At 34.8% G+C, this 27,418-nt stretch overlaps 1 protein-coding gene and 1 long non-coding RNA gene across 13 annotated transcripts; both read left to right on the top strand.

The window, feature by feature from the left end:
• Nucleotides 1-178: 178 nt before the first annotated feature.
• Nucleotides 179-26,501, top strand: LOC114157037 (basement membrane-specific heparan sulfate proteoglycan core protein-like). 12 transcript variants are annotated; one of them, XM_028037712.1, is made up of 21 exons: nucleotides 192-1,586; nucleotides 1,911-1,943; nucleotides 2,782-2,841; nucleotides 5,411-5,671; nucleotides 11,301-11,561; nucleotides 12,061-12,324; nucleotides 13,097-13,363; nucleotides 13,861-14,091; nucleotides 14,546-14,806; nucleotides 17,090-17,380; nucleotides 17,605-17,877; nucleotides 21,974-22,225; nucleotides 22,990-23,115; nucleotides 23,258-23,273; nucleotides 23,366-23,447; nucleotides 23,974-23,985; nucleotides 24,091-24,127; nucleotides 24,224-24,286; nucleotides 24,379-24,438; nucleotides 24,853-24,977; nucleotides 26,247-26,501. In XM_028037712.1, exons 1-20 carry the CDS (start codon nucleotides 1,550-1,552, stop codon nucleotides 24,936-24,938), a joined length of 2,973 nt encoding a protein of 990 aa, XP_027893513.1. In that variant the 5' UTR covers nucleotides 192-1,549; the 3' UTR covers nucleotides 24,939-24,977; nucleotides 26,247-26,501. The 12 variants fall into 12 exon arrangements, with proteins under 12 accessions (XP_027893517.1, XP_027893513.1, XP_027893508.1 ...); XM_028037707.1 differs by having other exon boundaries at nucleotides 193-1,586; nucleotides 17,090-17,407; nucleotides 24,853-24,972; nucleotides 26,238-26,501; XM_028037709.1 differs by having other exon boundaries at nucleotides 194-1,586; nucleotides 17,090-17,407; nucleotides 24,227-24,286.
• Nucleotides 22,623-22,918, top strand: LOC114157051 (uncharacterized). Its single transcript, XR_003598078.1, has 2 exons — nucleotides 22,623-22,660; nucleotides 22,765-22,918. It is a non-coding gene; the product is annotated as an uncharacterized LOC114157051 (long non-coding RNA).
• Nucleotides 26,502-27,418: the final 917 nt, after the last annotated feature.

The raw sequence follows: 27,418 nt of genomic DNA, 5'->3' as shown, positions 1-27,418 counted from the left end.
ATTATCATGTGATACTTTTGTCTTATAGTGGGAATTCTTACATTATTTTCAATATACACTGCTCAAAAAAATAAAGGGAACACTTTTCAACATATATTTTTAAGGAGAAAAAATGTGGTACATTAAAAATGCTACTGATGATGAATAATCTTTCCTTCACTGAACGTGGCTCATTGTGTCGTCTACATTTCCCTCTAACTCTTTAACGTTTGTGAATATAATTGATAAAATGAGCAATAAAACACACCATAGGTCTCACCTTGTTAACTAGTGAATCAGGTATTAAACACCCAAAGCTGTGACCATCTGACTCTGTCCAGACTAATCAGGCCTCATCAGCTCCACACTGACCATCACTAAGCTTTAGCACTAAAATAGATGGACTGATGGATGCTTCCTGAATATAACATCAATATATTTTATAAAATGTTCATTTACCTTTAGCTGACACATTAACCACAGAGTGTTGCATGATATTTTGTTAAATCTCTAACATGAGTGACACAAATTAGCATGCTCTTTATTTCTTGACCTAGGACGACACCTAAAGACATTCAAATGCCTGACTCATCCCATAATCCTTTGCACCTCATGTCTTAAAGCTAAAATGGCGTTTTAACACATAGTTCTACATGTTATCCACCAGATCAGCCATCTTTTATTAACAGACCTTGTTCCAGGAAACGCGTACAACAGATTATCTGATATGACCACCATTTTAACACTTAACGTCCACTTCCGTTCCTACACACAAACACACCCACACAAAATGTGATTAGAAATGTGCTGATAAGTTTCCATGGTGATGCTCTGTGAGATGCATGTTCCGCCATCGTTCTTAGATTTGTTGCTGGGCAGCAAAAGGGCCCTGAGTCTAAGTTTTACCCAGAAAGGTTTCTGTATGATTAGTTTCTCTCACAACTTCCTCAAAATATCCACAAGTATGCACAGTATCTGTACAGCAAGCTATTATTGTTCATTGAGCAAATGTTATTTATGAGGCTGTTCTGTTCTGGTGGTGGTGACCTGCAGCCTATAACAGGTAGGAGGGTAAAACTAGACAGGATGGTGCTCAGCAGATGAAGGTCAGTCAGTATCAGAAAGTCAAAGTTACTGTTTTAATATTTCTCTCTCTGTGTAAAGTTCACACATCAAAACAGGAGAATGTTTAAAAATGAGAATGAGCAAACTGTTTTTTGCAAACTATTATATAGCAACTCTGTATGGCAACATGGATTCAAATTTAGTGTTTTTTGTTAATTTGTATATTTTTTTGCAAGCCTGAACAGAATGTTGTGTATAAGGTTAAAATATCTCTGCAACGGACAGGAAATACAAACCAGCATCAAGTGATGCAGCCTCAGTGGCTGCTGTGGTGTGAAGTTAGTATGAAAGGGAAGGAAACACAGAGAGGGGATACTAAGAAGTAGAAGCATAAAACTTATTGATGTCATATATATTTTAGACTTAACTTCTCATTTTATATGAACACAATTCAAACCAAGTAGAAGCCTTTCAGTTGAGCTGTGCAGCCGTTCTGGATGCCAGGATGAAACCTGCTCTGCTCTGCATGCTGGGCTTTTTCTGTAAGTACATCACTGACTTTCTGCTCAGAGTTTATGGAAAATATTTCTTCATGATAACACGTGGCCGTGTATCTCTGTTAAGATCTGACCGCGTTGAAAAGAGAAGACTCGAGTCTTTTTCCTCATTTTGTAATCAGCATTGCAATTCAAGCGGCTTTGGTCTCTGTTTTGAAAAACATTGGACATAATGTGATATTTATGTCTTTATTATTTTTAAACAGTCATTTTTATTTTAATCTTCATCTAAAGTGAATAAAATCACATTGTGATTTTTATTCTTAACCAGCTGGATAATGTCTGACCAAACCTTGATCTTTATTGCAGTGCTCAGTTCTGTGTTTCATGGATGTGCTGATGGTAAGTAAGTTGTTTTGGATTTAACTTAAAGGAAGAAATATGGTGTTTTTCCAATGCATTTACCTTTGTTTTGTGCAGAAATTGAGCCTAAATTTGCAAGTATAGGAACAATCACTGTAGTAATCGGCACAAATCTTGTTTTTAATTACTGGAATTACAATTACAATTTCTGGAATATATTATATTGACATGTTAAGATGTACAGTAGATGAGAGGAAGCTGAACAAAAAAGAAATCTAATTTTGGTACCTATAGTTGCGCAGAACAACTTGTTCCTCTTTGTGTCTATTTGCCGACTCTCAAGACTGACCTGGAGTGTCAATTTATAATTTCAAAGACAAAACAAAGCAGATTTATCAGAGAAGTACAGAAGGCTGTAAAAGTCCTGTTGGTTTCCACTAAGTAATGATTTTAGAATTTTGTTAGGAAATGAAATGTTGTTTTAAATCTGAACAAAATATTTACCTCCATAAGGACAGAATTTATTTTTTGTCAATAGAGGAACATGAAGCCTGGCTAATTGATGGATAAATAAGGAACACCAAATGTAGCAGAACTTGTATATTAATTTACAGAAAATATTTACAAGATGGAACAGAAGTTTAACATAATGTGACATTATCTTGTGTAAAGTTATTTCATTGCTGCCCATAGGAGCCAGGCTTAGCAACACAAATGAAGACAAAACTAAAAAGCAGAATTTCAGAAAAAAAATGAAAAGCTAGTCCAAATTGAAGTAATGGATTAATAAACTCTGTAATGAGATATGTTGGACTCACCAATGTGTTTATGTACAAAAATGTAAAACTGTCACGGTTTTCCTTTTATATCATGCTAGCAGATAAAATAATACAGCCTGTCAACGTCACTGATCCAAACACCAACAAACCTCCTGCAGGTGAGAATTTATTTATTTTTTTCTGTCTGTGTTCATTCAGCAATTTGATTTGCTCCTTGTGTTTGCTGCTCTGTTTTCCTGTGGGTAGAAATAGAGTCTTTCTGAATGCAGTTTGCATGTTGTCCTGTGTGGGTTCTCTCTGGGAACTCAGGCTTTTTACCCCAGTCCAAACACTGGCATGTTAGGTTAAGTGTGTGTGATCGTTTGTACCTTGGTGTTGCCCTTTGATGGACTGGTGACTGCTCTTGTATATATCTCATATGAATAAACAACTCAAATAGTTGCATTTGTAAGTGAAAAGAGAATTGTTTTATTTTTCTCTATCTGGTCAGGTTCATAGAACCTGTAAAGAATCCACTGCAGACCCAAAACTAATAATTATCAAGCATTAGTTACAGCCATAAGCGTAACTTCCTGAAGGACTGGTGTGGACATGTCCTCACCCACTCTGGCATGACGGGGACAGTCCCCACCAATATTTCCTGCACCTTTTTTTCTTTATGTACCTGCATATATGTTCAGCAGCAGCTGCACGTTGTATCCAAAGCATTAACAGCCAGGAAATGATTTTTAAAATGCCTTTGTAAAATGTAAATGGCAAGTCGCTCAGTGATCTGGTGGATTGGACATCGTGTGACTTACTGTGCGCCACATCCGCTGTTGCTTTGCATTGAGTCAGGAATATCTGTGGTCGGAGAAATGAAACCATCAAACAAATAATCTGAGAAAGGGACGCAAAGTTTTGATATTAATTGTCAACACTAAGACAGCAAGATAATAAGATCCAAAGGTAAAACATTTCACAGGTCAGTAAAAAGCTTTAATTAGAAAGTGGAGAGTAGGTTAGTTATGCTAGCTTAACTTTTATCATCTTAACATGTACTCTTGCTGCGCAGTTTGGAGTATTTTATTTCAGTTAATACAAACATAGATTTTCTGACAGATAATCAGAAGTGCAGTTAGCTAATCAACCACCACTAATTTTCAGGCATCACTTCCTAATGATGCAAAATGAAAATTCAGAAACATAAATCTGCAAAGGACAGAATGTCCTGTTAGATGTTTCTACATCCTTTTTTGTGTAGGAAAAGAGTTTTGTGGTGTTTAGTGTTAATTCCTGATGCACTTGAACTAATCTTTGCTCTTCGCTCCCGGGGCCGTTGTTTACTGGTTGCCATGGCTACAACTCTGCGCTTGAACTTAAGATGACAGACTGAGAAAATAATAATACAATCACCCTTTTTTCTACATTTTTCTCCTGGACAAATTGCATCATTTGTTTGTAAAACGTGGCGATATTCATAGCAATCATCAAATAGGATGAAATATTTCATAAAGAATAAAGGAGCCAAAGTTTGTAACATTTTAAATCATGGCTCATATTAAGTCAAGTTAAATTATGGGCCATTATGAAGAGAAATTTGCTTTTTTCTCTCTCTTTTCTAGAACTGACAGAAACCAAACTATAGATTTATTAGCAGAGATAATATATATTTTACATATTCAAACATCAGCATCTCAGCTTTAAGCCACATTTTATAGAATCCAGTAACATCGATGGTCACTCTACTCACCAACTTCCCCAACCAAACCCAAAACAGGTTTTGTGTCTTTAATATTTGCTACATTAAAGACACATCATATCTCATCTGCTATGTGTAAATCAGCAGGACAAAAGGTTTAGCCAACCTACTGAGGGACAGCTGTGGAGTCAGAATCACATAGTTGAAAAATACAACGTTTGATTCATTTGGTTTAGACAGAAGTTACTTATTCTGATTTTAAAAGTTTTATAACATTTTGATTGTTACAGAATCTCATGTTGTTGATGTTTTTATCACTTGATAAAATCAGACAATAAAAGGCAACTATGTGATAATTTTTCACAAAAAAATATTACTGAATTGTGAAACTGTTTTCTACTGTAGGCAAAAATTCAGCAAATACAGGCTGATTCCATAAATTAGAAAATGACTGAAAAGTTCCTTTGTCAGCAGTTTCATCACCAAGTGAAAGACATTATATAGATTAATTAGATTACATATGTTTTAACATATTTATGTTTTCTAGTATGTTTAATAACTCCTAAAAGATTATTTTCAAAAGGTCCTATTAATCTGACAAGCCTCCCAGTTCCTCTTCGTCTCCACCAACTTGCAACACAATGTGAGAGGTTTGATGTTTGTAAGATGTCAAACATTTTTCTGTGAAATTTTTAAATTAGAAATTTTAGGATATTATGACACCTTGAAAGTAAAAAGGTACATTTGTTTTGCAAATTCTAAGCAGTTTTCAAATAAGATTCACAGTGGTAAATGACTGATTGTTGTCCTGTGATTTATAAGAGTATATTTATAATGGCTTTTATTTTGATTCATAAGCTCAGAAAATCACTGACAGCATTTGTTTTTATGTTTCTATAATCTGGCAACTTTGAGAGCAGAGATTAAATACACTGATAATCTAACATGCTGAAGTCTCATTTATGATTTGATGAGAAAGGATTCACATTGTTGCAAATGAATCATCATCTATGCAATGATGGTTGTTGCTGTTTTCTAACCTGCAGAAATCAAGGCAACTCTGACTGCAGACGAAACAACCATACCACCAGGGGGCAGTGTGACATTAACCTGTTCTGTGGACAAACCTGCTGGTTTAACATTTGAGCTCTTCAGAGAATCTCCACCCACCTATCAGACCAGAGTTTCTCCTCGATCAGATGGAGTTTTCATCATCACTGAAGGAGGAATTTACACCTGCAGAGGATTTAAAATTGGGGGGACTTTTACAACATATATGAGTGATAAAGTCATAATAGAGAAAACTGGTGAGTTGAGAAATGGATTCTTGGTTAAAACAAAACTGTTTTAACCAACAACAGATATATTTGCTTAAACTATTTAAAGAACTTCCTATTTGATAAATATGTGACTGTACAGAATATTTACATTCTCAACATTTTACCTAAAAAGATTATTTTACATAAAAAATCAGGAGTATTATGGACAACCCTGACCATCCTCTTTATGATACTGTCAGCAATGAACAGCGTCTTTAGTCAGAAGCTCCTTCAAATTTGCTGTAATACAGACTAATACAGTACTAATCGTTCCTGCCTAAACCATCACCATCAACAATAATCCTTTGAATAATCTTGTAGATGCCAAAGGGAAATACAACAAGATTTACTTTCCCTTTGGGATCAATAAGATATTTTGAATTGACCTGTAGTTAAATTATTTTGTCCCTCAAGAAGATTTCTGCAGAAAGTCTGCAGAACGGTATTGGGTTGATAGAACTGGTTAAATCAGAAACAATTATTTTAGTTTCTGTTTACTTTTCAGCTCATTTTATTTGTTGTGTTTATGGAGAATGCTTGTAAAGAAGTTTGTATTTTATCTGTGATAGGTTTATTTTAATCCCTAACTAGCAAAGATTGAAACCAGAGGCATAATGGTCTTTTCTGCAGAAAGGAGAATTGAAAACAGACGCAAAGAATCACTGTAATACACTGTCTGGGATCAACTCTGCCAGATCTTTCTCTGCATTTGGCTTTATTAGAAAATACAAGGAAGGAGGTTGGGCCTTCTCACATAGTCACACAAAGAATTTGACCAATGACCTTTTTCTACAGGGTGTTCTGGAACCTTAGAGACAGCAGCTTTTGTTGTAGAGTTCAGAGTCAGGCTTGGAGCTCTGAACTCTAGGCCAGTCTGTGTGTAGAAAGCCATGAACAACTCATCATGTGAAGCCTTATCTCCTACCTGTCCAGTTCTGCTCATTAAATGGTGGATGTGATCCATTCAATTTACGTTTCTATTATTATATATTACACCTCCAACAGATGGAAAACACCGAAACCCTGTAATCAGCTGCTTCAAAAGACAAGGTTCTAAATTAATGTTTGCCCTGAATGTTAAGCATATGCAGATCTTCATTTTAAACTAATCTTGTAATATAAGACTGAACAAAAACAAAACAATAACAAAAGCTTAAAGATGTAGTTGTATAGCTTACATTTATCATCAAAACAATGAATATCAGTGTGAATTAAACAGTCCAGTTTAAATTACTTTTATAGAACAAACTAGATCTTACTGGTTGTTTGTCTAAAACATTCTACATGCGTTCCTTAAACAAAATTCAAAAGAGTTAAACCCGGAGAAATTATAATGTCAATGTATAACTTAACAAATCCAGACATTTTCAAAATATACCAATTTTTTCTCTAGGCCTTTTACTGGTAGTAGAATTTAAAGTTTTATTCAAAGTCATTTTAAATGGATGTAAATCAAAACAAAAATCAAGTTTAGAAAAATCATTATAATCCCACCTGAGTACTTCTACTGATTAGTGATAACTTAATCAATAACAGATTTTTCAAAACATTTCTTAAAACATTCTTAATCCATTAAATTAATGCTCTGAAAATGGCTAGCACAATAATATTTTTAATTTCTACAATTATTTTCCCAAGTTAATTAACCAAAATATGCTTCATTATCACTATAAATTTGTCTATTGGTTTCAAAATACTTTAGCCCATTGTCAGAACATCTTTTAATGGAGAACAACTCAAATCCATTTAAAATAAGCATATATTTCACCAGACAATATCTTTCCTTTCACTTTTATGTGTAGCACAGATCAGACATGTTCTTCAAAAATTTTGTTTAAGTAATATAAGTTTCAGTAATCTAATTAAGTAATATAAAAGATAAACCCATATTCAATGCTGCCCTTTTTCCTAAAAGGTCAACTTTCCAAACAAACAGAACAATTTATTTCAGCATGATTTAAACCTTCAAGATTACTCTATTTTCCCAAAACACTTCACATTACAGTTTTAAAGCTCGTTATTTCATTTTACTCTTATGATTTTCAAATAATTCATTTTACAAATTTTTCCTCAAGAATTTTAACTAATGTTTGACAAAGCATGCTTACCAATTAAGACTCAGTGTTTTGATGCTAAAAACGTACATTTAACACTTTCCACATTATCTCATTGCTCACTATGTATGTGCTTGCTTAAACTATCTACTCTAAAGAGAAAATGTTTCTCTGAATTTTAGGAAACTAAAACTACATCAAAATCCTGCCTTATGTGATGATAATGACTCTCTACAACTTCCTATAATCTACAGTCCCAAACAAAACCCTAAGATTTAAACAGCCAATCTCTATGTTCCTTAGGAACAAAGGTCAATTAAATCCTTTGTATTTATTTTTTTTCTCACAATTTATGTTTTAAGGTCACTACACTAGTCTGAGCAATCTCTATTGTCAGATCACAAAACAAATACACTTTAAATGATGGGAGAGAAAATGATTTGCATTACAGCTTCCTGTTCTTTCCTGCTGAGCTGCTGTGAGCAGGGGTTGCTTTGTACTTAAAAAACATATACTAGTGTTTTGTAAAGAGGCTTCACATGTTGGTTAGTTGAATCTAGTGGGGCAGAAGTTACAGCACAGCTGTTGCTTGTTCTCCCATACTGAGCTGCTGTGAGTGGGGGTTGCAACTCCTCCCTGGGCTTCATTATTCTCATGTCTAAATAAACATACTTGTCGCTTTTTCCTGTTTTATTCTATTTTTTTCCCCCTTTTCTTATTTTCTTATTTTATTTGCAGCCCTCTCTTCTTTCTAAAGGTACTTTTTAATCATCTCTTATTACAGTTTAGTATTGATTCTCTATAACAGTTCCATATGATTTTTTTATCATTAACCAATAAGTCATTTCAAACTTAATGTTATCCTTCAACAACAAATCTTGTCAATTTTTAGCAAACATTTCTATATTTAATCAATTTCTATTTAACAAGAGAGTTACTTCTAATTTATCCTGTCTTAATTATCAATAAGTCCTGTAGATTTAATAATATTTATCTATCTTAAAGTTTTGGTCAGTTTAAAAAGGCTGATTGTGAAACTATCTAGAATCAGCTGCATACTGCAGTTTGTTGTTATCTGAGCAATTCCTCTTACAGTTAGAGCCTGTTTCTCTAAAGATCTTTGTTTTTTCTTTATCCTCAACTCAGTAAAAAAGTCCTATTGTAGCTCATTGTATTTTATTCTATTTTTACTTCTTACCTTCTCAGCCTAGAAGGAATAATTAACATTTTTATCTAATATTTTAGTTCTCAATTCTATATACATTTTTTATTTTATTTATTTCTCTACCTAATCATTTATGTATTTATCTATTAATTTGCCAATACATCATTTCCACAATCCTCTGTGACCTCATTTTCTTGGCTTATTCTTTATTTATTTATTTATTTATTTATTTATTTATTTATTTATTTCATCCTGTAGTTCTACCAATTTATTTAACCTTAGAACCCATCATTTATGCTCAATTTGTTCAGATGTTTTATTTTATCAGGATTCTATCTTTCAACAACCTTCCAATCTTTACACTGCAGGTCACACTTACTGCTGTTATTGCTTAATTTGAATAATTTAGTCCAGTTTAACACATAGGGTGTGTTTTGCACCACGAGACAGCACTAAAAAATACTCTGCACGGTAATTTCTGCTTCTACTTGGTGTTCCAAGTGAGAAATTCTTGCCTATGGCATCCACTTACAGAGGTGCTGTTTACATTCTCGTTGTATTTATATGACATAAAATACCAAGTGGTATTTTATCTCCAATCACACACTCTTTCACACCAACATGAATTGTAACACAAACAAAAACACAAAACACAAAACAACTGGTCAGATTTGTAGTCAGTCAAAGTTTCATCAGTCACCAATTTTCAGTCTGTCCTCATTATTTTATCAAATTTTACTGAAGCTTCAGGAATATTCCAATGTTTTGTTAACATTTTTCCATGTTTTAATTTAATTATTTATTTATTTATTTATTTATTTTTAACTCTAGTCTTCAGGAACCTGTTTTAAATACCGTGCACATTTAAAAAGAGATATCTCAAACTTATGTTAGAATCTAACAGCAACCAATAACTTCCTGTTTTCTGGTACCAGTTTTTTACTTAACCCTTATTTTAAAACCCGAAACACCACGTTTTTTCTTTATTCCTTTCAACATGCCATCTGCACCGTACTTCTTTTTCCCATTTAGTCAGGTACATTAAGTTTCCTGGCTCCATCTGACACATAAACTTCTCATCCTCTTTAAGACTTTTCTCCTTCCCGTGTGAAAAACCCATATTTTACAGTGTGTTCTTCTCGTTCCTTACAACAACCAAAACAGAACCAACAGAACCGGGAATAGGAAGAGTGAGGTGGTGGCCAAGTTCTTGTTGTGGTAATTCTCGCTTGGACTCAATTCAATAAATGATTTGAGTGGAGAATTCTTGATAATCATCCCCAACAAGCCCAACACGTACATTTTCCCACTGTTTTTTAAGGTATCACATTTATTGCCTTTCCCTACGTGTGTTTTTATACTTCCCTCTTTTTTTTTTTTTTTTTTTTTTTTTTTTTACTTGACGTCAAACGGGGGACTTGAAAACCGCCCGTACAATCCCATTTACTTACTTGGTTGAATCCTGCTCTGTCTCGGTTTTGAGTCCCGTCAATCCACCGTTGGCAGAAGGAGGTTGACCTAAGACACTGGCCCAGCGAGGAAATTGCCCCCCGGGACTTTTCATTTCAGCGCGTCTTACTCCTTCCGTCAGCGGCGGGTATGTTGAGAATCCCGAACGAGCCTCCAAAATGATAGGTTTATTTTAATACCTAACTAGCAAAGATTCAAACCAGAGGCATAATTGTCTTTTCTGCAGAAAGGAGAATTGAAAACAGATGCGAAGAATCACTGTAAAACACTGTCTGGGATCAACTCTGCCAGATCTTTCTCTGCATTTGGCTTTATTAGAAAATACAAGGAAGGAGGTTGGGCCTTCTCACATAGTCACACAAAGAATTTGACCAATGACCTTTTTCTACAGGGTGTTCTGGAACCTTCAACCAAAGTAATCAGATGTTATAAAGAATTTAATCTGATCTCAAATATTAAGAATAAACAACATTCTGCTGTAAAATATGTTCATCGAATACAAGATTTACTTTCCCTTTGGGATCAATAAGATATTTTTGAATTGAATTGAAGTTAAATTATTTTGTGCCACAAGATAGAAACCTTTCTGCAGATAGACTGCAGAACGGTATTGGGTTGATAGAACTGGTTAAATCAAAACCAATTATTTTAGGTTCTGTTTACTTTTCAGCCCATTTTATTTGTTGTGTTTATGGAGAATGCTTGTAAGAAGTTTGTATTTTATCTGGATCTCTCCTGACCTCACAGTTGCACATGATACAATGCTGCTTAAAGCACCATTAGAACATGACTGCATGTGGAGTAGAAGACTGTGTGTTGTGCTGATTCTGTCTGACATGATAAAATCTCAGTTTTGGTCTGATGAGAAATTATTCATGTTGTTTCACATTGCTAAAAACCTTATTAATTATGAGTAATATTATTGCAGAAATCAAGGCAACTTTGAAAGCAGACAAAACAACCATACCACCAGGGGGCAGTGTGACATTAACCTGTTCTGTGGACAAACCTGCTGGTTTAACATTTGAGCTCTTCAGAGGATCTTCATCCACCTATCAGACCAGAGTTTCTCCTCGATCAGATGGAGTTTTCAGGATCACAGAAGGAGGAATTTACACCTGCATAGGATTTAAACCTGGGACAAACTTTATGACAACTATGAGTGATGATGTCACCATTTATAAGAGAGGTGAGTTTATAAATTTATCTTGGAAGAAAACATTGTAAACTTTCTGATGAAAAATCCATTTTCACATGATCACTAAAGGAAGTTTGTTACTCTGTCACATTTAGAGAAATAATATCTTGTTCTAAATGTAAATATGAGTTAAGATTCAAAATTTGTTCAATTATTAATATTCATTCAGCTGAATTGAATCATTTTGTTGAAGTTGTTGCTGACAAAATGTGCAGAAATATGAGGAAAAAAGTAAATTAACTCTATGTGTTTACATTTATTTATGTGTTTGTGAGATGTTGTGGTGCACATTGAGATTTACATTCTTCCAAGACATTTTAATGACATTTTATTGATACATTTGAATGAAATTTATGACATAAAATATATGTTAAATGACACGTCAGAGGAAAAATTCTTAGATTGACATTATTATTACAGATGCTACACGGTATAATTAATTGTTTAGTTTTCAGACTCTTTGTTTTTCTAATCATGTTTCTTCTTGTAGTTTCCAACAGAGTTTCAGTCACTTCACAACCAAACCGATCTCTGATATACAGAGGAGAGAAAGTCACTCTGAGATGTGAGATCCAGGATGATGGAGGAACTGAGTGGACATATGAATGGAAAACAACCAATAGAAACTTTCCATCATCCAGTAAATACAGGATCATCACAGCTACTAAGGCTGACAGTGGAGAATACAGCTGTAAGGGTAGAAGAGGCTACGAGTTTACAGGATGGAGTGAAGCCATCAGACTGACAGTGTCATGTGAGTCAGACTGACCTCCATTCATCCTGAAAGTGTCTTTAGTTCCCTGATCTCTATAAAATGACCAGAACTCAATAATATCTCCATTTCACAGAAAGAACTGACTGCAGGCTAAACTGTGACTTTTGTGAAAGTTATATAAAGAAGAAAAACTATTTTCCATCCATAAAGTTTCATAAACAGGAAGCTTAAAGAGGAACTGGATTATTTCAGAGAGAGATTAAGGGTTTAGTGACGCAGATGCAAAATGTTGTGGAGTAAAATATTTTATGAAAATATTTACTAATGCAACAACATTTTTAATGTTCTGCCTTGGAGCTGTGGATCATTTAAATATGGAGGTTTGTTTGTCAAAACTTGGTTTTCACAATTCATTGATTGATTGATCGCTTCATATTAGTAAATAACATCTTGGCTACATTAGACATTAGACTCAGACTTTTTGTATAAACTGTGTTAAATAAGCTACAACCAATCTGTGTGTGATGTTGCTGAAATAATCTAACTGGACTTGAGTTTGAATTGTCAGGTCAGATGTGGAATTTCACCAAAATGATTTTTGGAACAAATAAATTTCCTCCAGCTTTTGTTGATAAAAAATCTGATTGAAAATCTAGTCTATTAGGCTCCTGCAGAGTTTATATTTCTCAGTTTGAAAAAGTAAATGTTAATTTTGTTGTAGATATTTCTATTAGAACAAAATGATTCCAGAAATAATAAAAAAATCATATTCTATTTTTTAAAATATTGTTCTGATTTTCAAACTCAACAGCTGATAAACCCAGAGCCACCCTGAAGGCAGAGAACGGAATCATACCAGCAGGGGGCAGTGTTACCCTGACCTGCTCTGTTGAAGGATCTACTGGCTGGGAGTTCAGGTACACATATAGACGTTATCCTGTAGTTGTAGCCTTCACATACACAGAACCAGATGGAACCATCAGAGTCTCAGACGGAGGAGAATACAGCTGCAGAGGAAGAAGAGGAGACTCATCTTTTCTATCAGAAACCAGTGAAGAGGTCACCATTCAGAAAACTGGTGAGTTTAGTTATCAGGTCATCATCATAACACTTGATCTTTTAAACTCACATTTGTTTCCTAGTTTTTCCAGAAAATGTAATTATTAAAGTAGAATAATGATTAATCAACAGGACAGAGAAATATTTACAGTTTCAAGATTTGAATTTTTTTTTTTATTTCCACTGAAACCACCAAAGTAATCAGATGTTATAAAGAATTTAATCTGATCTCAAATATTAAGAATTAATAACATGCTGTAAAATATGTTCATCAAACTATAGAAAGTTTTTTTCTATTTTTTTGTTAAATATATCTTCAATTGGATTCTGATGTATTTAAACTGTTAACATTTTCAGTTAAGTTTCTGATTTACACAGTTTAACAAATGATTTACTTTACTATAAATATTTTGACACTTGCACAGAGTAAATATCTGCTTCTTCATATCATTTTATATGTTCAGGTTCATTTTATTTCTATTAATTTCCAAACCTGATATTTCTTTATGTTAACAGTTTCTAAGCCGACTGTGATCCTGCGACCACGTTGGTCTCTGGACGAAGATAAAGTCCATCTGGAGTGTGATATCCAGGAAGGAACTCAGTGGACGTATGAATGGAGAAAAAACAATTTCAATTATTATCCAGCACCCAGGATCATCACAGCTAACAGTGGAGATTATAGCTGCAAAGGAACAAGTGACTATTTCTTAACACAGTGGAGTGATGTCATCACATTAACTATCTGTAAGTTATTAACTTTTGACCTACAATAATCAAGCTTGCAACATTAAAATAGATTAAACAATTGAACATAAAAGCAGCTGCTGCAGTTTAACACATTTAGCTTCTTAAGTAAAAACACATTTACCCAAATGATCAGAATATGCCTCTATTTGGTGAAAATGAAATTATTAATATAACATTTTATGGATGAATATGTTTGCTGTGTAAGTGTTTGAAACTCTTAATTTCTTTCTGCTTTGCTACAAGTTAAGCTGATGTCATTTTATTTTGAAAGGTTCTTATTAAATAAAACAAAAACTAATCTTAAAGGAGCTGCTGGACAGTTTGGAAGAAACATTGATACTTTTTAAGTGATTTTAGAAAGTAGCTTCTCTCAGGGAAAGTGTTAAATTAACACTTAAATTTTACTCTGGACTGTTGTGATAAACTGCTAACCAGATATTTATTTCTTTAGCTCCCAATAAACCCAGTTTGATTCTGCAATCCAACTGGTCTCAGATCTACATAGGAGAGAAAGTCACTCTGAGATGTGAGATCCAGGATGATGGAGGAACTGAGTGGACGTATGAATGGAGATCAACCAATAGAAACTTTCCACCATCCAGTGAATACAGCATCATATCAGCTACTCATTACCACAGTGGAGAACACAGCTGCAGAGGAAAAAGAGGGTTTTCCTTTACACCATGGAGTAATGTTGTTAAAATAACTGTATGTAAGTTGATTATTTATTACTGACAAGTGATCATTTTTAATAACAGTAGCAGGGTCGTGCAGAGACCTATGGAGGGGCAGGGGCTCAAATTTAAAAAAGGGGCACATTGAACCAAATCTCCATACAACAACACAGCAACAACCCATATTAATCAATAATCTAATTGGATTCTACTGTATCATTGCTATCATGTGGGGACATGCAAAGTAAATATAATCTATATTTTCCCCAACAGATATAAAGTTTCTGTTTCTGCTGCTGACAGTCCTGGAGGGCTGAGCTGATCTGAGACTGTATCTGTTAAACAGAGAGAGAGAAGGTCAAAGGTTATGAAGTTATGAAATAAGCAAAATTGCTGCCATTTTACTAATGAAGCCCTAATAATATCTATTCAACCTCTAGAACAACCTGGCTGCAGACTGATTTATAGATGAAAAAGCTCGAAGGGGTTAAAACTATATAATAGTTTGATGTTAAACCTCTCAGATCTAGAATTATAAGACTGAGATATCAAGGCAAAGAAAACTCAGTAGCTGCTGGTAGGGGCCATTCAGTGGCCTGCAGACATTCAAGGGCCTCCAGACACTCAGGGGCCTCCAGACATTCAGGGGCCTCCAGACACTCAGGGGCCTCCAGACATTCAGGAGCCCCTAGAAATGGTTTAATTGTAACACAGACCGTAGACCTAAACCTGTAACATCATTTATAGAGAATGACAATGTTATTACATTTTATTTAATGCATTCAGCTGAGAAAAATAAATAGTACATTTTGGATTTAATTAGGAAGTTTACTTTGTAAAAGTTTAAAGAATCATCTTGATAGTTTGATTGTTCTGTTACCATGGCTACAATATGGTTAATCTTTGTGTTTGAATTGTGTTTGTTCACAAATACATCACAACAAATAACCAATAATCAGTGATTGATTTTAAACTCTGCCAATAAACCTGGTCTCCCTCTCACAGATTCACCTTATCAATATTTAAACATGTTAGTGATGCTGAGGTCCTTAGTAGGATGGGTTTCAGGGGGTGGAGGGTTCTGTCTAAGGCCCCATATTACCCTGCATGAACAGCCTGCGATGCGCATCTCTGGAATCTACCTGGAATCCACCTGGAATCCCCCGGTGGCCCCTGTCAGTCCGCCGATGCTTTGGGGACATTTTGATTCATTTCATTGTGGCATGTTTGGCTTTTTGCTGCGGTTCTAATTATTGCTATGCTTTGATCTGCGTTGCGACTCGCTGTGACAGTAGCAATACCGTGTCTTATATCAGTATGTCTGATATAAAGACAGATATTCTTTCTATCTGTCAGTGGACTGACTCAAGCTGCCTGTAGTGAACCAGGCCTTTAGCAGAATGATGAAGTTAAAGTCAGAAGTTTTCTCTGCAGCCGAAGCATTTCTGAGTTTATGGGCGAGGCGGGTTTTGTCCCCCTATTGCAAAGACGATTATGAAAATATAAATAGAAACAGTTTTTCTAACGTCAGACATTCGTTTTTATTCACAAATCAGTGAATGAAAAAATATTCTTGCCCATAATTTGATAGTTAAAGGACACAGATCCTCCTCCTCCTCACCATGGAGCCGGAGTCTGAACAACATGGAGGCTCTGAGAGTCATTATTAGACTGAGGGCAGAAAGACTAGTTTATTTTTCCTAAATTATTATATTTAGCTAAATATTATTGCTGAGGGGCACAAACAGGCCTTCTGACATACAGATTAAAAATAAAAATAATTAAAAAAAATTTTTGAAGCTGAAAATTATTGTTAGATGTATAACAGCTTTAGGCCAACCTTTAATTTCTTTATATTTTATTACAATAGATTAAAATTTTCTGAACATCTTTGAATGAAATTTCTATGTATTAAAGAAGCCAAAGTCCAAAGAAAATGTCTGAAAGAGTTTCAGAAAGTTTTTAGAGAGATCGATCAAAGTCATCTTAGAGTTCAGTGATACAAGGAATAAAGATTCAATAGATTATATTGATCAGTGTTTCTAGTCCCTGATTTATGTGATAAGAGAAAAATGAAAGTGTTGAATGAAATAAAGTTCACATTATAAGAATACAATAGTGTAAAAATATAATGTTACTGAAAAAGGAAGTAAAATATCAAAGTTAAGGTTAAACCAGAGGGAGCATCTGTTATTATTATTACTATGGTTATTACTTAAATTTCAATATATAACTATATTAACTCTTTAAGGGAAATAAAACAAAGAGAAAAGAGAGAGGTTGTGGTTAAAAGTTTGACCCAGTTTCAAATCTCTCTCCAGTGTTTCCCCCTCAGCCTGTCCTCTCTGTGTCTCCATCATGGCCGAATCCTGGAGACTCAGTGACTCTGAGCTGTGAGGGTTTAAAGCATCAATCAGCAGGATGGAGGTTCTTCTGGTATAAAGTTGTTCCTGATCCATCCAAGTGGTACCAGCTGCACTACACTTATGAGCTGCTTCCTGGCAGCACCAAAGGGACTGAGCAGAACTCCTTCATCATTAATGGACCGACTCACACAGGAAGATTTGTGTGCAAAGCAGAAAGAGGAGAACCAAAGGTTTACACTTATTACAGTGAACTAAAGTTTGTCTGGTCTGCAGGTCAGAGATGAATTAAAACATTGATCATTGGAGGCTGTTAAACATTCACAGATAAATAATTATTTCCTCTATGGTAGTTTATTTATTCGATTTGCTGAAATGTTTGCTGTAATCTTTATTACTATAGAAACAAACCATTTTAATGAAACATTTTAAAGATGTTTCTGTTCTCAGATGAAATCCTGTCTTGTTTTCAGATCCTCGTCCAGCAGCTTCTCTCTCAGTGAATCCTGACAGAGTTCAACACTTCAGATACGACTCTGTGTCTCTGAGCTGTGAGGGAAACTCTACTGAGTGGAGAGTGATGATGTTTATAGAAACAGATCAACTGTCAGACTTTACCTGCTCCTACTGGGGGAAAATGACTTCATCTACATGCACCATTAACATTTCCTGGAATAATGATGGAGTGTTCTGGTGTGAGTCAAAATCTGGAGAGTTTAGCAACGCTGTCAACATCACTGTACAGGGTAAGATCTGGTTTATTATGTTTGTTTTCCTTTAACCTCTTTTTGCATTTATAAATCATAAATATATTTATTATTGTAAAAATATGTTTAGTCCAAGGATAAATCATAAAAAAAGAATTATGCAAAAAAATAATTGCCTAGATTAATTTCTGACTTCTATTCCATTATAACTACAATTAATGTTCTAAAGGTTGTTTTTTGATATCAGGACTTTATTTAAGAAAGGTTATATATATATATTTATTAAAAAAACATTCAGATTAAAATATTGATTTTGTTATTCTTGACGTAAATTGTTTCCAATCAATTGTTCTGCTGCTCATATAAAAGCTAAAATCTTCTTTTCTTAGGAAAACAGAATAACATCAGATTATATTTTGGAGTATAACACATTCAAATTATTTTATATTTTATGTTGTGGCCATTTATACTAAATTTTTGTAGTTTATAATTTCTACCAATTTTGTTTTGTTCTTTTGGTAGTTGGAATATATTTAAGTTAATTTAGAATCAAAATTTGTAATTAATTTTTATATATGGAATTATTCAGATTACGTTGTTAATTGTTAGACCCGCCCACCAATTTGAGTAATTAAGAACACACCGGGTGATTGGTGTGGATTGTTTGGTAAATGTCTGGTGTGGACGGGAGGTTTGGTAAAATGATTTTTTGACCACTTATTTACACTTGTTTACACCTTCAAACATTAAATTGAGATTATTTTTCATTTCAACTAAGTTACAAGACCTTTATTTCTACTTTTACAATAAATGAATCAATTCAAAGTGCGTACAAATCCAAAACCACCTGTTACCACCCACAGCCTTTATTGGTGTGTTTTTTTTTTTTTTTTAGGCTTTTTTGGAACGGAGGCTGCGACATTTTATATTTATTGCCTGTTGGTCAGATTTTTAGGAAATTCAACATTTCATTTTATTGCTTTACGGATGACGTCCAGATTTATTTGCCCCTAAAACTACTAGATGGTAAAAATGAATCTCTATAGATATTAATAGATTGTTTAGCTGAAGTTAGATCATGGATGGATCTAAATTTTCTTCACCTCAATCATAGCAAAACTCAAGTCCTATTATTTGGTCAAAAACTTCACACTAAAAATTCAGATTTGATTCTTGGTTCTTTTGCTCCGTTTTGTTGGACTTCAGCCAGGAATCTTGGTTTTATCTTTGATAGATGTTTAAAATTCGACAACAAGTTAGTTCAGTTGTTAAATCAAGTTTTTATCACTGGTGGATTTTAGCAAAAGTGAAATCTTATTTTTGTTTTAAGGATTTTATTATCCATCCCTTCATTACATCTGGATTGGATTATTGTAATTCTTTATATAAAGGCCTGGATAAATCCCTGATCCAGCGTCTTCAAGTGATCCAGAACGCAGCAGCTCGGCTTCTTACAGGAACCAGGAAGCGTGACCATATAAGGCCCGTAACGACCTCCTTACACTGACTGCCTGTTTCGTATCGAAGAGATATTGGACTTAAGAGAAAAGGAGATCAGGCTTTCTCCATCGCTGCTCCTATTCTCTGGAATAATCTACCTTTCCAGATTAGATCTGCCCACAGCCTGGATTATTTTAAATCACTTCTTAAAACTAATTTTTATTCTTTGGCCTTTAATTGAGGCCTGATATTGTAGCTCTTCTGTTATGATGTTTTCTTTGTTATTTTTATTTTATTTATATTTTTTTTCTTACTATTATTTCTGTTATTATTATAACCTTATATATTCTTTTCTTGTATTGTTTCTCTTTTTCTTTTCATCAACTTATTTTATTGTGTTTTTTGTGCATCACTTGTTTTAAATCTGTTTTTAAAATATGTTTTAATGTTCGTTTCCACTTGTGATGTGATGATTCATCTTTGGTGATGAGCTCAGCATTTTTCTCAGATTCTCTATCAAATTCAAACTGAGACTCTGGTTGGACGACTCCAACACATTTTTTTCAAACATCTACAGTAAAACAACTATTATATTAGTTCATTACATTATTTTCTGTGAACAAACTTGTCTTCATGTCGACTAAAAAGGAGAAATGATGAAACGTGACTACAAATGCATTTTTGTTTGAAGAATCAAACATTTAATTTCTGAAGCATAAATCAATTGAAAGCATAAAGCAGCTATTAAGGAAGAATAATTTATAAAATAACTTTGGAAAAAAGTTTGGCTCTCTCTTCCTCAAACATCCGGGTCCTCTCAGCGAGTGACGCTCTCAGCGAGCGACGTGCAGCGACAAGGAAACAACCTCACTGCGTGTTGATGTCACAGAATCACAGAGTTTAATCCCATACAAAGCACGCATGACTTAACAACAAAACTGCAGAGGAACAGAGATATACATTCATTACCTGAGACAGGAAAAAATAGAGAAAGAAAAACAAAGAAAAAGCAAAGACGCGTCTTTGGAGATAGCTGATGTAAAAAAGCAATATAGTGGCAGCTTTCTGAATTTTTACTCCTGTGCACGAAGTCTTATACTAAAGGCGTGTCTTCTCTTTTTAATATATTCACTTCAAGCGTAGCTCCAGTTGGCCAACTGGAAGCTACCTTGGACACTCAAAGAAACTTAGAAACTCCCCCTAATTTACGCCAAAGATCAAAGACCATTTGCTCTCTGGTAAAAACAAAAGAGCCAACAGCTGTGTCCCGGCCCTCTGGGCTTCACAGTCATTTGGGTAAAGAAAAACCTGAGATAAGATTTCACAGATGCCTGTGAAATCCGAAGTCTCTCCCGTTATCTCTCCTTACATAAATTCTCAAAGCAACTTAAATCCAGTAATTTTGGTTCACGGAAAGGTTATCTGCACAAAACCCCAGTTTTGTTCCTCTGCATCCAGCATCTCCCAAGATTGAGTATTGGCAAAATGTTGGGTAAATTGTATTATTAGTAATTATCAAATATTTGTTGTATCATGTAGCCTTGTAGTTACATTTAGATAATGTTTCTGTGTGTTAAATAACTTTGATTCCTTCCTGAGACTTCCCTGGGAAATAGGGGTGACAGCTACTCTCAGCAGCTGTTGCCCTGCAGGACTTCCTACAAGACAGAGGTGTTAGTTGCTCCCAGCAGAGTTTTACAGTCCTGCAATAAACTCTGCTCTGTGCTACAAAGCCGTTGCTTTGAAGCTATACAACGTGTCCTATTCGACGCCGTGCCTGGAGCAAGAAGGATTTAGATTGTAGATAACATGTGTTTAGTTTAGTGATTGTCTTTTAGCACTGCAACTAAAATGCTTTGACCCCACCCTTTAGAGTTGCAGTGCTCAGTGTGAGAGGGTTCCTAAGAGCAATAAAAGAGAGGAACAGACAGATGTGTTTCAGAGCGGTTGGAGATTTGTAACTGAGAGCACATCTCTGTCTGCTCTCCTCGCGAGAAACAAAGAATCTAACTCTCTTGTCTTTCCTGTGTTTGTTTAATAGGTATTTAGACCTGACACAAAATAACACATAAATTCAACAGAACAAAATGAGGTATAATTCCTGAGCAATTTTCTAATACTAAACAAAACATTTTCATTTGATTCTGATATAGTCACAGATAGTACAATTTTCAAATACATTCATCATTTACTAGATTAGTAGTTTTAAAATATGATAATACAATCTTCAAATAAAAACATGGCATTAATACTTAGAAAAATGTCTTAGAAATTAAATGTTAGTGGTTTCAACCTTCTATGTTGTATTCAGTTTACACCATCCCAGATGTTGGTTTCTGGAAGGCTTTTGATCTTCTGTGAACCAAACAGGCTTCTCTCCCCCAGGCTCAACTGATTCTGCCCTGCAGAATATGCTAATTTTATGGGCTCCTGTGCTCTGGCAACACAGCAGGAGACCCCATTGAGAGATCTGCATTTGGTTCCTGTTTGGCTGAATGCTTGCCCATCTGGTTTAATTTTAAATCCTTAACACAAACCTGTTCAAAATAAAGAAATTTGTTCAAAATAAGAATGTTCAATATACCTTTTACACATGCCGTAAGATTAACTGTATTAAGCACTAAAAATAATCATTTTTCCTCAACACAGCTTAAATGGATGTTATTCACCTGAATATCCTCTGATTGTTTTACAGATGATGATTATGATGGTGTTATCCTGGTGAGCCCTGTTCATCCTGTGACTGAAGGAGATCCTGTTACTCTGAGCTGCAGAGATAAAAAACAAAAACTTCTCTCCAATGTGTTTTTCTATCATAATAATAAACTCATCAATAATGACAGCAGAGAGGAGCTGAATATCTCTGCAGTGTCAAAGTCAGATGAAGGTTTCTACAAATGTCAACATTCAGGAAAAGAGTCACCAAGGAGCTGGATGTCTGTTAGAGGTGAGGAGGATTAAAATATTTGATTAATATTATTCATTAATATAATTAAACTTTAATTTAGGAACAAGATAAAGACCAAGGATGTTTATGAATATGTGCTGAAGATTTTTATCTGTGATCAAGTTTGAAATCACATTTTTACAAAACAGACAATACTGACATTGATGGGTATTTTTCCTTTCGAACCTGAATAAAAGAAAGAACCACAGATAACATATATGAATTTTAACATCAAGCTTTTGCAAAAGGAGAAGCCTCTGTTCACATCTCCTCCAAGCTGTTCACAGAGCGTTCTGGTCTGCTTTCACATGAGCTCCTGTTTTTATTGTCAAAGAAAAACAGACAAAGGGGGCAGTCAGGAAAACCAACAGAGGTCGTAAAACTTCTAACCCAAACAACTAACAACCCAGTTCCAGATGTGATATCTGATCAAAGGTCTGAACCCGGTTCAAATCTCGGTCAATACTGTCAACAAAACAAAATATGACTGTTCACAGGTAGTTACTAAATTAGGAGGTGTTCTTACAAAAGGATTTAAGGTCTGAGAAACTCAGTGTTAACTATTTCTCGTGAAGATGAACAGACGAACTGACCTCCAGGTCAGTTCGTACACACATAAGGAAGAGAACACAGAAAATCACAATGATCTATAGGCTGAATGTGAACTAAAGTAATAGTAAAATGATAATACCATAAAATCTCTAACAGACATGAAATCTGATGCTATTTAAGGTTTATTTATTTTTAATGTTTCTTATTTCCAGTAACTGTATCCAGTCCTGTCAGTTCTTCACTTCCTGTCATGTTGATCGTTGGACCAGTTGTTGGAATCATTGTCATTATTCTTATTATTCTCCTGATCTTGTTGTGGCGCTGCAGACGGTCCAAAGGTGAAACTTTTTTCTCCTCACAGTGGATCAGATTGTTCGTTCATAATCACTTTAATTATTCAGATATGGACATTCATTCTTTTGTGAAACAAACTAGAAGCAGGATGATTTGAATAATCAAAATACATTTATTTTTTATCAGATCTGTGCTGCATAAGGTGAGTAGATTACATCTTTTTCTTCTCCCTATTATAAATCATCATTGCATATATAAGATATAGATAAATGTAATGTATTTATTCTGTTTCAGGTCGAAGGGCTCAGAGGTCAGAGGTCAGAGCTCCACCACAAACCAGCCTGAATGTCATGAATATAAATCTCTTTCTCATGGTCAGAGTTTTATTAATGTGTTTTTGCTTAGAATGACAGATGAACACAATCAGTTCCTCTTTGTTTTGGCATTGACCTGTTTTTCCCCTGAACTCCAGATATTGTTCTTTTAATGCTGCTTTAGACAGAATGCTTGGTCATTAGCTCCAGATGTTTGTGTGACTGATGTGAGCAACAGATGTTCTGTCAAGTTCTCATTGTAAAGGGTTGTGAGAGGAGTCAATGCTAAGACATGTTGTGTTTGTTTGTTGTTCTCTGTTTCTGTCTGCTGTGATCTAAAAGCCTGAAGGAGTTCAGCTTGGAGTCCTGAGGGAAAACTATTGTTTCATTCCTCTAACAAAGTGAAAAATGTTTTTTTTAGCAGTTTTATGGGACTGGACATGATAAAATGTCTAAATTTAATTAACCTGAGTTTGTTTGCTGTACGTTTTAATTAGCTTTATGTTATTTTGTTATGTGTGTAAATGTCCAATTGAACATTTATTACAATTCTGCTGTATATTTTAAATGTGCTGCTGTTTAGATCAAAATGTTCATGTCAAAGAAGAATCTCAGTCTGATTTTCTATTCTAAAGAAAATTTACTTTTGCTGTTTATTATTAAATTACAATTATCCTTTTTTTCCTCCTTTCATTCACTTCAGGTAATGAGATGATCGGCTCGGCTGAAGCTTCTGGACATGGTAGATCAAATCTTTTTTAATATGTTTTAGGTTAAATAATTGTGTGATTTACAGATGAGTAAATATATATATTTTTTAAAATCTGTAATATTTCAGCAGCAGATGAAGCCCCAGAGGTTACATACTCTCTCATTGAAATGAAATCCTTTAGGAAAGACAGTGAGTCCCACTTATATACAATATATAGCCTGAGAAAATGATTCAGAATGGTTTTATCCTGCATGTTGGTGACTATTGTATTATTTTCCCAGGGAGACAAGGTGGACCAGAAGAGGGCGCTGTTTACTCTGAGGTGAAAACAGGAGCTGCAGGTAAAACTTCATGAAAGATACAATAGTTGATAAAGTTTATTTCTCTGCAACAGTCGGAGATTATTGGTTCCCAAAAGTTTCAGCTTCCAGCCTAAAAAATAATGTATGAGACTTTTGACTCCAATTTACTTCCGATTACACGTATCACTGATAAATCATCTTAATAGTTAATATTAGGAGCATAAATATGCTTTTAATATGTTTATAAAATAGCTTAGATTTATTTCTGAGAAGCTCCAAAAACAGATTATAATCTAGATTGCAATGAAAGATGATCTAGTTTCTGAACATCTCACCTTCTTAGTGTTTTTCTCTTTGCTCTCTGTCTGTATTATAATCCATCAGGTCTATATGAGGTCTATTTTTCGCTTTAATTTTAGATTTGATGTTTTAAATGAATCTCTTCCTTGACAGGGAAGTCGGGTCCTGCAGCAGCGGAGGCAGCAGTTTATTCTGAAATCAGAAAAGCACCAGCTGTGGAAAACAGTGCTGCCATGTAGGCTGCAGGCTCTGAGGGTTTATCCTGCAGTTTATTACAAGTAGGCCTGTCACGATAGCAAATTTTGCTCAACGATTAATTGTCTCAAAAATTATTGCGATAAACGATAATATTGAAGACCTTTTTACACTGATTTAATGGAAATGACGAAATAATGCATGCGATTTCCTGTCAAAGATAGATACACTTTATTTTCAGAAGACTATTTAACACTGGAACTGATAAACTAAATAAACAAAACAACCAAAAACAAAAATAAAATGGATTCTCAGTCTCCATTAACAAAAAACTTCACTTGAAAAAAACCTAAACAACATAAAGCTAAAGTGTAAATAAATACTGCATTCAACCAAAAGAGTGCAGATTATGAAGTCTGTATATTATGTTGCCCTTCAGTAATAATTAGATTTAAATAGAGAAGATGGGCACATCAACTTCCTGATGCAATAGTTCACACTACATGATTTTTTGCTCCTATTTTTCCCCTTACAACAATCTTAAAACGTTGGTCTTTCTAAGATTGTGTGGTGTGTTATGGTAGATCATCGTTGCCGCTCTGATCTAAATCAGGGATTTTCCCCGACTGGGATCTTAACGCAGCCTGTTGAATGTGACAGGCAGCCAATCAGAAAGCGCGGATTCTCCTCCGTGTTTTCTGAGGGGAAATTACGGAGGAGAATCCCAAACAGCTGACACGGCGCAACCCGAAGTCCAGGACATTGGAGATGATACGTGAAAACAACATTAATGTTTATTCAACATGCAAAGAATATAGAAATGACAAGATGAGGAGTTGGAGCGAAATTGCTACTGCAGTTGATAAACCCGGTAACTTTTCAGCTGTTCTTTGTTAACGTGACGTAAATAGATTATAATGATTTTCATTCAGTCAGGACTTTACGCTGACACTAGCCACATGCATTGCAGGTAGATTGTAGTAAAGCATTGATTAATGCCTGGTTTTAAAATTAGTTAACTGAACTTGTAGCCATTATTTTGTGCCCATTGTTGGACACCACACGGCAGGAACGAACCCGATCGAACCGTTATACCTAGGATTTCTGTAGGCTTTAAAATGGGCCGACAATCGGCCGACAGCTTGTGTGCGCTGGGCATTACACTAAGTAAAATGAGGAAGGGAGGAGTCAGTGGAGAGCACTGGAGTTGAGCCTTTTTCATTCGGTGTCATTAACAGAAAGAGAAAAAGGTCGGAAGAGACGATAATGCAGATAATTAAAATGACGTCGATAGTCTTAATTTATCGTACCATTAATTGATTTACCGTTTATCGCGACAGGCCTAATTACAAGACTCACAACAACTGCTTTGATCACACAATATTTTTATCCGTCATAAGAAATCTCCTAGAGAATCTGCATTGGTCACTCAAAGAATAATTCTCTGAGATTCAAATCGTCAGATGTGCTTAAACTTTAGTAAAGGTTTTGCAATGCAACATTTTATAAAGACTCACAAATCGTTTTTTTAACACAATGCAAATTGTGAATTGTTTTGTGTTTATTTGTTTCTAGAAGTATGTTGCAATTAAAGTTACTAAATTTGATTTGGAACAGTTTGATTTGGTTTCATGTGAAGCAACTTTGCTTCATATTTAACTTTTTATATCAAAAACTTGACTGTATTTTTATTCTCTATTTATTTCTCTATTCTTGTTGCTTTAAGTTAGTTTGCAGTAGAGTTATGCTCCTTCACAATATCAGGATTTGTTGTATATTTTGGAATTATATATACAGTACAGACCAAAAGTTTGGACACACCTTTTAATTCAATGAGTTTCCTTTATTTTCATGACTATTGACATTGTAGATTCACACTGAAGGCATCAAAACTATGAATAACACATGTGGAAATATGCACTAAACAAAAAAGTGTAAAACAACTGAAAATAGCCCTTATATTCTAGTTTCTTCAAAGTAGCAACCTTTTGCTGTGATTGCTGCTTTGCACACACTCTGCATTTTCTTGATGAGCTTCAAGAGGTCGTCACCTGAAATGGTTTTCACTTCATAGGTCAACCTGTCAGGTTAATAAGTGGGATTTATTGCCTTATAAATAGTCATGAAAATAAAGAAAACCCATTGAATTAGAAGGTGTGTCCAATAGGGGTTGAACCAATTAGTCGACTAGTCGACTAGTCGACTCTAGGACGTCTCGCGAGTTTTTACATTTCATGTCGACTAGTCGCAGTCATGTGATTGCCGGTGGTGACAGCCTGTGCTGATCTGACAGCACAGTATACGTCACAAGACACAAGAAAAATAAGTTAATACATTAGTTTAAATGATATGTAGATGGATGCATATTTGTGGGTTTACAGTGTTTTTAAAAGGAGGTGGAGTTGCAGTTGCAGTCCACTACAAAACACGAGCCGTCTAAAACTCGCCCCCTTCCCGCTAAGGATGTCACTTAGCCGGCTCGCGAGTGTCTTTGTCACTACGATCTAACTAATACATTATGATG

Source organism: Xiphophorus couchianus, chromosome 14, assembly GCF_001444195.1.
Source record: "Xiphophorus couchianus chromosome 14, X_couchianus-1.0, whole genome shotgun sequence".
Classification (NCBI taxonomy): domain Eukaryota; kingdom Metazoa; phylum Chordata; class Actinopteri; order Cyprinodontiformes; family Poeciliidae; genus Xiphophorus; species Xiphophorus couchianus.
This window is presented reverse-complemented; position numbering and strand designations above follow the sequence as displayed.

Bases quoted from the DNA above. Each gene is read 5' to 3' on its own strand.
- LOC114157037 (XM_028037707.1), top strand. From the start codon at position 1,550: ATGAAACCTGCTCTGCTCTGCATGCTGGGCTTTTTCT. The intron at 5,672-11,300 runs GTGAGTTGAGAA...ATATTATTGCAG, and splicing joins AGTCATAATAGAGAAAACTG to AAATCAAGGCAACTTTGAAA. The intron at 13,364-13,860 runs GTGAGTTTAGTT...TTATGTTAACAG, and splicing joins GGTCACCATTCAGAAAACTG to TTTCTAAGCCGACTGTGATC.